We start from the raw sequence: 14,193 nt of genomic DNA on the forward strand, positions 1-14,193 counted from the left end.
AATAATTATAACAAATTTTAAGTTAAGTAAAAAATGATTATTAAATAATGACTGTAAGAAAGATTGAGATGTTGAGTTATGGATATTGGCATTAACAAGTCACCATACAGAATCAGTTTTCTTTATATAAGCAGATATATTTTTAAATTTCAATTAATTCCATTTTAGAACCATTTTAAAATGTATACTTATTTGCCAACCACTTTAAGCAACTTTTAGTATAAATTTCTGCTACAAATGAAATATAGTTATAAGCCAAGGATGGAGTCCACTGAAATTTCCTCTAGAGTGTCTTTTAACTGAGGAAATTGCATCATGCTACAACTAATAATTTGTGTCTATAGGAAAGAAAGCAAGTTGTTTACTTTTTAAAAGTTTAATTGGCCTTTTCGAGCAGTTTTAAGTTTACAGAAAATTTGAGGAGAAAGTACAGAATTCCCATATACTTCCTTACTCCACCCCTTTCCACCTGTTTAGCTGGTTATTAACATCTTGCATTAGTGTGGTCTATTTGTTACAACTGATGAGCAAATATTGATGTATTATTATTGACCAAAGTCCATAGTGTACATTAGGTTCATACTTCATGTTATACATTCTGTGGGTTTTAACACATTTATAATGTCATGTATCCACCATTACAGTATCACACCGAATAGTTTCACTGCTCTAAAAATCCCTGGCATCACTTATTGATCCCTCTCTCCTTTCTTCTCTGCTAAGTCCTTGACAGCCACTGATCTTTTTATTGTCTCTGTAGTTTATCCTTTTCCAGAATGTCCCATGGTTAGAATCATACAATTTATAGCCTGTTCAGATTTGCTTCTTTCACTTAACAATATACATTTAAAGTTCTTCGCTGTCGTTTTGTGGCTTGGTGATGCTTTTTGGTTTGTTTATACCATTGAATAATATTTTTGTCTGGATATGCCCAGTTTATTTATCAATTCCTTAGGATTTAAAAATATTTTTAGGTTGATATTATAAATGAAAATATTTTTCAATAATGATTTCTAAGTTACTCTGCCAGTTGTTCCTATTATTTGTCTTATATTTTATTTTTTAATTGACACATAATAATTGTACATATTTATACAGTACATAGTGATGTTTCAGGACATATAATGTATAGTGATGAGGTCAGGGTAATTAGCATATCCATCACCTTAAACATTTATCATTTCTTTGTATTGGGGACATTCAATGTCCTCCATCTAGCTTTTAGAAACTATATATTATTAACTATAGTCATCCTATAGTGCTATAGAACACCAGAACTTATTCCTCATATATAGCTGTAATTGTGTATTCTTTAACAAATTTCTCCCTATCCTTCCCTTCTCCCTGCCCTCCCAGCCTCTATTATCCTCTATTTTACTTTGTACTACTACGACATCAACTTTTTTTTAGCTTCCACATGTGAGTGAGCATATGCAGTGTTTAACTTTCATGCAGGAACTAACATGTTCCTGGCTTATTTCACTTAACATAATGTTCTGCAGTTCTATCCCATGTTACCTCTAATGACAAGACTTCATTCTTTTTATAGCTGAATACATTCTACTCTGTATATATTACTTTTTAAACTCGTTCATGTTTTAACAGCATCCTGTAACGTGGCAGCCATCTAAAGAGGGGGACCGATTAATTGGACGTGTTATTCTTAACAAGAGAACAACCATGTCCAAAGAATCGGGTGCATTGCTGGGTCTGAAAGTAAGTATGCTGGTTTAAAATGTTTCTTAAAGGGTGAATTACACTATGGTCTGCATTCATCAGAGTTTCTGGCAATGATTTTTAAATGTCATTTTAATATTTTATATGATTTTATTGATATAGCATATAGATGTATTAGGAAAATTGAATAAACTTTAGGGAAACTAATGTATTTTTTTCTGACTATAAAGTTCAGGATGATTTCTTGCATTAAGATTTAAATGGAAAGTAGCATAGATGATGTGGACTTTTATTGTAACTTGAGCAGCAACATGAACATTAAAGGGATCACTTTCTAATTACAAGAGTTTTGTAAGAATTTTTTTAAATTAATGTACTTAATAGTGCTCTCTTGTTGATTATTACCGTTAATTACTCCTGTGTGAAATAATTCTGATTACCTCCACTAATGGGTGTGCCACTAAAGAATTGTGGATGAATCTCAACTTTTGGTGATATTCTCTTCATTTTAAATTATATATATTTGAGCCCCTGCATTGGAAGAACTTAAACATAGATTTTAAAATATTCTATAATAAAACTCAGATTTTGATAGTCTTATGGGCCTAGATACATATTTCAGATGAGATGGTCAGCTGCAGAGATGCATTTAGGCTATTAGGCTTTGCACAATGGTAAATTGCTTCCCCCAAATGTCATTTGCTTGGCTTGAATCTAGTCTTTATGGTCATAGACCTACATTTTACTACAGATACACAGAAGAGATCAAGATCTGATCAAGATCTGATATTGACAATGGGATATTATCTTCATGTAGAAATAATAATTCAAATGGTACACATGAATTTGAATGATAAAGAAAAATGAACTTTAATGTAAACTGTCAAACACTTGCTGTTTGATACTAAGTGAGGAAGACCTGGCACCTGTTTTCTAAGTATATGCATTATTTATGGTGCCCTTTTATTGTTAGGTCACTTTAAGACAGGGCTGTTTAATCTTTTGGCTTCCCTGAGGAACATTGGAAGAAGAAAAATTGTCTTGGGTCACACATAAAGTACATCAACACTAACAACAGCTGATGAGCTAAAAAAAAAAAAACCTCATAATGTTTTAAGGAAGTTTACAAGTTTGTATTGGGCCACATTCAAAGCCATCCCGGGCCACTTGTGGCCCACTGACAGGGGGTTGGACAAGCTCGCTTTTAAGAAATCAGTACAGACTAGGTGCAGTGACTCATGCCTTTAATCTCAACACTTTGGGAGGCAAAGGTGAGAGGGTCGCTTGAGCCCAGGAGTTTGGGACCAGCGTGGTCAACATAGTGAGACCCCTTCTCTACAAAATTTAAATTAAAAAATTAGCTGACTGTAGTGCCTGCACATGCCTGTAGTCCCAGCTATTTGGGAGCCTGAGGTGGGAGCATCACTTGAACCTGGGAGTTCATGACTGCAGCCATCTATGATCATGTCAGCGCATTCTGTGGGTGACAGAGTGAGGCCTTGTCTCAAAAAAAAAAAAAAAGAGAGAAGAAAGAGAGAGAGAAAGAAAGAAAGAAAAAGAGAGAGAGAGGAAGGGAGGGAGGGGTGGGGAGAGAAAGAAATCTGTACATGAAAAGAAAGAAAGAAATCAGTACCCAAACTTCCTTAGGACACATAGTCATCTCAAATATGAGATGTTTTCTTTTCAAAACTGTTCTCCCAGCTACCTTAATCAAAAATGTAAGTGAAGTGCCAGTGGCTCACACCTGTGGTCTCAACACTTTGGGAGACCAAGGCAGGAGGACCACTTGAGCCCAGGAGTTCAAGATCAGCCTGGGAAACATAGCAAGACCTTGTCTCTACAAATAATTTTAAAAATTAGCTGGGCATGGTGGTGTATGCCTGTGGTCTAGGCTACTTGGTAGGCAGAATTTGAAGGATCACTTGAGCCTGGGAGGTCGAGGCTGCAGTGAGCTGTGATCATGCCACTGCACTGCAGCCTGGGTGACAGAGCAAGATCCCATCTCAAAAAAAAAAAAAAAATGTGTTTCGCTTCATTAATGTTTCTACATGCAATTTCAAGTTCATCATAAAAGAAAGTAGGATTAATTCCTCAAACGAATAAGCTTATGTTTTGGTATGAGTCTTGGAAACTTATAAATTTGTAATTATCCAGGTTGTTGGAGGAAAAATGACTGACTTAGGACGACTTGGTGCTTTCATCACCAAAGTAAAGAAGGGTAGCCTAGCAGATGTAGTTGGACACCTAAGAGCAGGTAAAGTTTCTTTTTTTAATATTTAAACAGTGTTTTCTCCATACATGAACATGAGTTGGTGGTTTTCAATTTGGGGTTAGTTTTATACATACATACATACATATATATATGTATATATGTATCAATGAAGTCACTAAATTTTAATGCATGAATACAGATTTTTTTCCTGATATAAATATTTACCAATTGCAATAGTAGGTAACTCTACATCAGCAGCAATCTGGAGAGTAAGGATAGGAATCTTCTTTATTTATATAAAAATGAAAAGATGTAAAATATAGAAGAATTACTCATTTTTGGAGATGACATCATAATATTGCTACAAAAGTTGAAATCTAAAACAATTTGTGAAAAAAAAATTATATCACTATTTAGTTATTTAGTTTATATTTTAAGCTACAGTAATTACCAAATTTTTCAGAGCAGTCCTGAAACACTTATTCAGGAGCAGTGTTTTTAGTAAAACATAATCATTATAACATTTCTTACACAGATTGTATAATAAAATATTAGTTAATTTAAAAGTGGCATATACTGTACTCATGCAGATGTGCTGCCTCTTGGTATTTAGAAATTTATTTTTGTTGCCCTATAACTGAACATGGCACAGTGGAATTATTTAATATATGTTAATGTATCATATTTTAAATAGTAACACATTTTAAAATATATTTTTAGTAAATAGTTAACTTTTCATTTTTGTTAAAATCACATCAAAATATTTCTTCCAGTTGACTTTACTGCAGAGCTTAGTAGAAATATTTTTGTTAGATGGCTGTTTATGTATTTGCCAGACAACTATAAAGGAAACACAGTTGGCTAAGCTGTGGAATTAAAGATTAATAACCCATAACACAGACTACATTTCCAGGTGATAGTCTTAACTTTTAAACCTTAAGTTAGTGATTCTTGAAAACTTTGGCAAAATATTATAGGACTCTTAAAGACTTTTCAGTGTGTTTGTTTACCAGGATATCCATTCAAAATCATTTTCTTTTTTTTTTCTTTTTTTTTAATTTGACAAGGACTTGCTGTGCAGGTGTATAGGAAGAAAACTCCATACAGATGGATTTTTCTCCATCTGCTATATGACTTTGAATATGTATAGAGATATGTTACACTGTTATTTCTTATGAAGTACCAGTTATGATTCAGTAGGAAAATAACTCATTCAGGGTTTATTGTGTCAGTAAACTGAGTGTGTGTTTGTCTAATGACTCAAAAATAAGCCTCAGAAAGTCTGAGAAACCCTTGTTGGCTAATGTAAGATAACTTTAACTACAGAAACCTGAGTTTGCAGACCACATTATAAACATTATATACACATTATACACACATTATTTTGTTTTAATGGGAAGTTACTTAGGAAGTAAAAGAAGAGGGGTGTTCTATATAAAATATCTGTTAATGATTCATTTCAAGAGCCAAGAGCCCGAGAAACTTAAATCTGAAATGTTAAAAGCTCAGCTTAACTATAAAGCAGACAAGTGTACTTTTCATTCTAAGCAATTTATGTATTTGAAGAAAGTAAAGTGATTTTACAGACTCAATCATATATCCTATTTGATTTACATTATAATTTAGGAACTGACTAAATATTTGCATATTTGCAAATAGAATTATTTGCATATAAACATCTTTAGCCAGTTTTTAAAAAATCAACGTGACTTTTATTTAACATTTGCAATCTTGCTTTAATCTTGCAATATCTTTATCCAGTACTGCCCCGCTTCAAGTCTATGCACTGTACTGCTACTTCATTTAACCTTGTAAAACACAAAAATGACACTGACACTCTCTTTATTATGAAGATCCTTCAGTGTTTCCTAGTTATCATTTGTTCAAGTCAAAGCTCTGTAGCCTTGTCCTCTACTAACACTTTCAGCTGTCCAGGATGTTGGTCCACCTGTAGGTTCCTGTCAGGCTGTTTCCCACCTAGAAGACGTGGTCAATGACTCTTGTCTACCTAATTTTCTACTCCTCCTGTTGAAGGCCTTTCCATCCTTCACAATTCATCTGAAGTTGCCTTAATTCTAAAGTGGTTCCTAATATCTCACCTGGAACAATAACTAATTACTATGTTCCTGGCACCACTTGACTCTATTTCTGGTTCTCAAATGAACTTCTATTGTTGCGTATAAAATATTTTATTAAAGTTATTTGTTTCTGTATCATTTCTTCATGACCAAATTTAAAGACCAATAAAATGTCATTTTCATCTTTGTACCCTTGTTGTCTACATCCCTGCTTGATTATCTACACATAAATAATGTTAAAAAAAAAAAGCATTCTGGTTTAGGAATTATTAATCTGTAAATAAATAAGCATATGTATTAAGTTAATTTATATTAAAAGTTATGTGTCCAGGTTGCTGCTTATGAAAAGGAGAGTTTTAAAATGCAGTGCTTTTGCAAACTGCTGGTTGCAACTTATTATTGGGTAGTAAAATCAATTTAATCGTTTGCACCTACCACTTTAAAAAATTGGAGTAGAACATAATAAAATAGAAAAATCAGGGTAAGTATTGTTTTACGAATTTTTTAGTGTATATATATATGTATGTACTCATATAATATGAATGTGTATATATACACACACACACGTATATATAGTGTTCATATTATATATGTACAGGACCATGATGTCAACTTTGTTTCTTTTCTTGGTCAAAAAATTTTGAAGGCACTCTTGATGTATTATAAATTTGTAATTATCATTTTTCTTTTCTTTTCTTTTTTTTTTTTTTACAGTGAAGTATGTTCATTGCCTATTTGAAAAGCTTTTCTAGGTAACAGCTTAGGGCAGTCTATTAGAATTGGTGGCCGGGCACCGTGACTCACACCTGTAATCCCAGCACTTTGGGAGGCTGAGGCGGATGCATCACCTGAGTTCAGGAGACCTGGCCAGCCTGGCCAACATGGTGAAACACCGTCTCTACTAAAAATACAAAACTTAGCTGGGCATGATGGTGGATGCTTGTAATCCTAGCTACTCAGGAGGCTGAGGCAGGAGGATTGCTTGAACCTGGGAGGCGGAGGTTGCAGTGAGCCGAATCACGCCACTGCACTCCAGCCTGGGCAACGAGAGTGAAACTCTGTCTCAAAAAAAAAAAAAAAAAAGAATTGGTGATTACCATAGTATCTTACCAAACCAAAGCAGCATCATGTACTTTTCACATATTTGCTTTTTACTCTTCAGTGAGCAAACAACTGGAAAATATAATTACTTTAAAGTAATACTAGCAAAGCAATTTTCCCACTTTTATTAAAAAAATTCTAGCTACACATTGAAAAGATTTTATGCTTATACTTGGCTGTAAAATGTACACTGATGATATTGACCCAGTATGTCAACACAAATTTACTTTGCTCATAAAATGTTCTAGATACTGAGAACAACAAAATAAGCATAAACATCAACAAATTAAGACACCTCAGTGCATCAATGAGGTTGGAATATTTCAGCTGAGACTACCATTTTGAATTGAAGGGTCTAAGGCAGAGAACCATTTGGTACCTACAACTTCTTAAATATTTATGAAAATAAATAGTTTTTTTCACGTGACCTATGGTGTGAAAACCGTAGTTAAAATAACAACTATAAGTTGTTAGCCTGTATTTTTTTAACGCAACATCTTTTAGCTCCCTTTGATTAATCTTAGAATATTTAACAAACTACTACGTACTATATTAATGTTTTGTTAAAGTGTTTTCTACTTGTACTTTAATGTTCACAATATAGATTATGTATAGTATATATGTGTTTTGAACATCTGGAAGTGGGTTAACTGTCATGCAACAGTTTTACATCTGCTTGCTTTGTAATTTTGCCATAGCTACCTGCGTTAACTGATGGGTGTGAATTCAAATCCTTTCATGCATTTTTATTCTGTTGTGCATCTGGTGAAGACATTGAAGCATGACTTATAATTGGGAAATTCATGCTAACAAATATTAATTGCTCTTTCTTCCAAAAATAAAACAGGATTTATGCACAGTTTAATAAGAATATTTCAAAAATAGAGCCGCCTACATTTATTATATGAAGGGCATGCTGCTAATTATTATTTTTTAATGTTTCCAAATAGGCTGTGCTAATTCCATCCCATAGCATGAGATTATTTTTATATGATTTCTGGTATATCTCAAAAGACAAAGGTAGTTTTGTATTGTACTGTTTCCAGTCACCAATAATATTCTGGGGGAAAAAAAGAAAAACAAAGAAAAGAAAAAGTGTTTAGAAGAACCATTTAGCTGACATTATATGGCAATCAATTTGCTTTTGAAAGCAGAGCCTAGACAATTAAACTATTTGTATATGTTTTGCATTTCTTTGTTAAAAAAGAGAAAAGATACGAAAAATAAACAGAATATATAAGGTAAAAAAATACCCTTTTTTTTAAATTCAAGGGGATGAAGTTCTAGAATGGAATGGTAAACCCCTGCCGGGAGCTACAAATGAAGAAGTTTACAACATTATTTTAGAATCAAAATCAGAACCTCAAGTTGAAATTATTGTTTCAAGGCCTATTGGGTAAGGCTAAAAAAACTTACTTCTTAAGTTTAGTAAATTACATGTATTAGTAGGGTTTTAAAAAGAATTTTATACATTCATACAGTACATGTTAACATGGATAGTTTTTTCATCAATTATGGGCATACATTTTTAGATCATTAAAAATTTCTTAATTTTTTAACTGGAATACTGAGTTTACTTCACTACATTTTAGAAGCTCCACACTTTAATAATTGTAATATCAAAAAATATCAATATGTACTTTTTGCAAGAGAAATATAAAGTAAAATTTTCTTTTAATGGCAGATATATTTAAGTAATTCTAATTTAATAAGTAGTATTTCCTTTAAGAGAGACATTAACAAACTCCTTGTGTTATTTAAAATATTAATGATTTCATATGTCTACATGAACTTTTTATTATTCTACTAAAGAATAGAACATTTTTTTCTGTCTCTTTACCCGTAATTTCAACTTTTATTTAAAATCAAGCGAGTAGTATTAAATATTTTAACATTCTAATTGTTCATAATGATATTTTTAAAACCTCAATTTTCTGTACAATTTAATTATCTATAGCCAGTGGGATATTTTCTATGTATGTATATAGATTTCCCCATATCATTACCTTTTTTTGGCAAACCCACATGGTCCAAAATAAATATTCATTTTGCCAGTCTGTAATTTTTAAAGACATTTTGAACTGTTTTATTATACTTGGCTTAATGTTTAAATGTATTCTTGGAAATGATTCTTTTTTTCCCTATTCTCCAAAATATAATACAGCCATTACTTCAAGGCTTTTTATGTTGAAAAAGTGCTAACCTTTAATTTGTATTGGCCTCTCGAATATATGTCAATGCAAAACATACAAGAAAATATAATTATCATAATTCTCAAAGAATGAAAATGTATGATCATATATCAAATAATATTAATATATAAAACTCTAAAATAAAGGCAAGCTTTTAACCAATTTTAACTGGTGATTATTAAGAGTGAACACTGAAGACATTTGCAAAAGTGTTGTACATTTCCATGTAGACTTTTAAAATAACAATACTACGATTTATGCTAGTTTTACATGACGTATGTTCTAGTGCTGAGGTAAATATAAGGCTGGAAAAGAGGTAAGTAAATTGGAAAATGAATCAAAAGTATGAAAGCTAAAGTTTAGAATCAAGCATTGTGCACTTGGCCAAATACTTTCAAATATATAGTGGTTTAAAAGTCAACAACTAAAACAGAACTGATTCATGGTGACTTAAAAAAGTAACAGACAATTAAAGTAGACTGGAGTAACATTATTTTTACTTTTTATGAAAATTAAGAAGTAATCATCTACACAGCCAAATTCTAAACACATTATAGATTATAGAATTGAAATGAACATAGAATACAAAAATTATAATTTATAGATTATAGAAGTCAAAGGATGTGGAATACAAAGATTATAACTGAATCAGAATCAAAGGTGATACCAACTTTCTAATAAATACATTATTAGAATCCTAGAAAAATAATTTTAGCTACTTCTTTTTTTTTTTTAAAGACATGGTCTTGCTCTGTTACCCAGGCTAGAGAGCTGTGTTTTAATAATAATATTTAATGTAGTTCTGTTTAGCAACTATAATTAAAGGAAAAAGAAAATGTTCATAATTTAGTGGCATAGTGATTTCAGGAATCATTCTAAATATAACTTGCAATCACATTGATCAGTACACACTAAGAGGCATCAGCCATCTTGAGGTATTGACTTTTTTTGTGAACCCACCAAATACAATATCTTTGACCTTTATGCTTTTAATTGTTCCCTAACTGGTAGGTAGAACTAATAAAGAATTCCACTGGATATGTAAACATCCAGTGGAAATTTATGCCTGAAAATATTACTGAAGCAATTAACATGAATAAATTTTAACTAAAAGTCACTTTGACATATTTTCAACAACTTCGCCACCATTCTTTTTTCACAAGACGCGTAAATTCCAAAGTTTGTACCTGGCTTTAGAGTTTCAAATTCTGATTCCATAATGGACTATGAAGCTGATTTTTTAAGAAGTTATACTATCTAAAAATTGATTGTTCCTCGATTTTTTTTACAATTTACTTTTATTTGCTTACATTAATTTAGAAGAAAGTAGCAGAATATAGTTTTTTGTGTGTTTTAGGTATTATAAATTAGTCTCTTAATTATAAATTCATTCAAATGACTTTATATAAATGTATAGTCATACAAAAATATATAATAAAATATATAAAATACACAACTTAGGCCGAATTGTCATTTTTAAGAAGTATAAATTATAGTTGGTTATGAGAATTACTTTGCACAAAATAGTCAAAATGACAACTCCAGAGAACAATCAAACAGGGAAAACTCTTTTGTTTTCATTCCCCCAAAAAGTGAAAAAAAAAAGTGAAGTTAGGTCATAAGGTAAGTGGTTAGAAATTCTTAAAAAATATGCCAATAATGTTGTTGGGACTAGCTAACTCCAGTCTGCTTTAATATGTCATGTTAATACTTGCATATTGTTAATCTTCTTAAATTGATATTAAAACATCTTTGAAAAATGAGAAGTAATATAGTCCTATGCAGTATAATACATAAGCCAAGGTGATCTAGGGTTCTTAAGGGCACAGTGGGTAATGGATTAAGTTGAGACTATAGTACATATATTTCTTCAGAGTAATTTATCAGTGTGGCAGGAATGGGTGGTCTCACAAGTCACTTTCTAACCATATAGTAAATAGCCATATATTTAGCTAACTTCAGTATAGAGATATGGATCTCTATAAAGGGTATATATGTGCATATGTATTATATATTCACATATATAAAATAATTTGGCTTTTTTGTTGCAAGCTTGAACCATTTTTACTTTCCAAAGCAACTCATCCTTTTCATTTAACTTTGCCCATGATATTCACCATATCATTTTTTTATTGAGATGTTCCCATCCCTTTCACTCAGTAAACTCTTTCAGATGTGTTTGTAAAGCATATTACTGATTTGTAAAATTTGTGTCATTTTGATTTCCTAGAATTGAAGGAAAGTGTTACCTTTAACATTTTTTATTTCCAAACCTGCTGTTTTGGTAGTAAAAATATTGTGGTGATTTTAACCACAATATTAGTCTGATTGTTGTCATGTTAAAGTATTTTGCTCTTAAATATATAAAAACTTTTTTATTGCAGTTTTTTTTTGTGTGGTGTTTGACATTCATGCACATTAGTAGTTGCCTTAATAGTAACTCCTATTCATTTCCACACCTGTAAAGACCCAGCAGGATTTTTCACATCACATAAAATGGGCTATGATTGCCTCAGGCAGGGTCATTTAGCTAATGGGATTTTCACCATATCCTGTTTCTTTTAGTGACATTCCCCGGATTCCTGAGAGCTCCCACCCTCCGCTGGAGTCCAGTGAGTATAAGATTTCTTTGTTACTATAAAAGTATTGAACTAATTGAAAGTAAAGATTTCTAATTTTCTTTAGTTATTTGATATAATGAATTGGGATTCCTATACTAAAGATGTCTCCATTGGTACTAGATGTTGGCATTGATGCCAGTAACTGGAAATCCAAAGAAGTTCTACTTTAAGATTTTTCTTCCTCTACTTTTTTATGTGGTTTAAAGAAAAAAAAAATCTTTACTGGGAATACTCTTCAGCATCATAACAGTCAGGACCCTTACAGAGCTTAATATATCAGGAATAGTTCTATTTACATAAACATTTATTGTGATACTGGATTATTCAGTTTGATTGCTAAGCAGCTCAGTCTCAAGAGCAGCCTAGTGAAGAAACTAGGTAGGCACTTTAACAAATAATTGTATTACCAAATAACTGTCTTGCTCGTCCGTGTGAAGAGACCACCAAACAGGCTTTGTGTGAGCAATAAAGCTTTTTAATCACCTGGGTACAGGCAGGCTGAGTCTGAAAAGACAGTCAGCGAAGGGAGATAAGGGTGAGGCCGTTTTATAGGATTTGGGTAGGTAAAGAAAAATTACAGTCAAAAGGGAGTTGTTCTCTGGCGGACAGGAGTGGGAGTCACAAGGTGCTCAGTGGGGGAGCTTTTTGAGTCAGGATGAGCCAGGAAAAGGAATTTCACAAGGTAATGTCATCAATTAAGGCAAGGACCTACCATTTTCACTTCTTTTTTTTTTTTTTTTTTTTTTGAGATGGAGTCTCGGTCAGTCACCCAGGCTGGAGTGAGTGCAGTGGCGCGATCTTGGCTCACTGCAAGCTCCGCCTCCCGGGTTCACGCCATTCTCCTGCCTCAGCCTCCCGAGTAGCTGGGACTACAGGCGCCCGCCACCACGCCCGGCTAATTTTTTGCATTTTTAGTGGAGACGGGGTTTCACTGTGTTAGCCAGGATGGTCTCAATCTCCTGACCTCGTGATCCGCCCGCCTCGGCCTCCCAAAGTGCTGGGATTACAGGCGTGAGCCACCGTGCCTGGCCCATTTTCACTTCTTTTGTGGTGGAATGTCACCAGTTAGGGCAGGGGCAGGGCATTTTCACTTCTTTTGTGATTCTTCAGTTACTTCCGGCCATCTGGGTGTATATACATGCAAGTCACAGGGGATGCCATGGCTCTGCTTGGGCCCAGAGGCCTGACAATAACAAAGTGTGTGGATTGTTTTTAGAAATGAATGGGTAAACTTCACTAAACATAATGGGTCAAGGGATTGTGAAACCAGAGGGTTGAAAGAGTTATCTATATGGGAATTAAAGTCATTTCTGTATGAGAGAAGATGATATTGTGTGCAATAAAGTATAGACAATTAAGTTTTCAGTGATAATGCAGAAGTGACCCAAGTATTTTCTTTGCAATGGATGGGAATTAAGTTAATACTTGGACTTGATTCCCGAGATGTTCTTACAGAACCCAGGTTATAGAAGTAGAGAATAAAAGGTGATTTAGGGGAAAACCAGTGATAGTGATTAGAAGGGAGAAGAAAATATGAAAGTAGGATAAACAAGGAAACAGACACTAGGCTAGGTTATCATCTAAAATGCATACCATCATGTTCTGCTAGAGGTGTACCCAGTTTTGGCTTTGAGCTTTCTGATGATCAATACAAAGAAGAAGTGGGACTAATTGCATAATTTATATTATTGATATGATTAAAAAATACACTGATTGCCATAATATTACAAACAAGCATTATTAGAAATAACAACGTTCCTGTAGTGAGACTCAAGGAAATGTATTTTAAATATACCTGGGAAAATACACACAGTAACAATTTTATAGAGCTGTTTTTTATCACTAACAGTTTTTGGAGGGCACAAAATATGACATGAGAATTAATTTGTAGTTATAGAAAAAATGTGTGGATTGCACATACTCAGGCAATGCTTCATAAACATTTCTCAATGAAGCATTGGCTAAGTTTGAATGGTGGTGAGTTCAAGGTTATACTTTCTAGATCAATAGCCTTCTATAAACACTCTATATTGCTCTGTGTGTCAGGGTATACTTGAACAGTGAAGAACTCCACCAAGTGGCCGAGAGGAGACCCAGCCTCCTTTGTGTGAAGTTGAAGCAAATCACTAGTCGTGAATTACTTGAAGTAGCATTTTCAGAGGTTCAAGATACTCATTTATAAGATCAAAACTAAGATAGATGGTATATCTGATTTTAAAACAATGACAAAATCTGGTTTAGATGTGGTTCATAAATTATATTATGTATGCATTCGTTTTAATTTCTCAGTAAGAACTTTAGGCAAGATAATT

The 14,193-nt window shown here is 33.0% G+C and overlaps 1 protein-coding gene across 48 annotated transcripts in view; it reads left to right on the forward strand.

The window, feature by feature from the left end:
* The window catches only part of RIMS1 (regulating synaptic membrane exocytosis 1), a 914,410-nt gene that overhangs the window by 743,814 nt on the left and 156,403 nt on the right, over positions 1–14,193 (forward strand). For 47 of the 48 annotated variants that reach the window (XM_050786418.1, XM_050786450.1, XM_050786449.1 and 44 more), the window contains 4 exons: positions 1,606–1,716; positions 3,832–3,931; positions 8,341–8,464; positions 11,826–11,872. In XM_050786418.1, coding sequence (XP_050642375.1) covers positions 1,606–1,716; positions 3,832–3,931; positions 8,341–8,464; positions 11,826–11,872 — 382 coding nt within the window. Of the gene's footprint in view, positions 1–1,605; positions 1,717–3,831; positions 3,932–8,340; positions 8,465–11,825; positions 11,873–14,193 lie in introns of those variants that run through there. The other variant, XM_050786447.1, reaches the window with a different exon arrangement.

The sequence above is a fragment of the Macaca thibetana genome, chromosome 4, assembly GCF_024542745.1.
Source record: "Macaca thibetana thibetana isolate TM-01 chromosome 4, ASM2454274v1, whole genome shotgun sequence".
NCBI lineage: Eukaryota > Metazoa > Chordata > Mammalia > Primates > Cercopithecidae > Macaca > Macaca thibetana.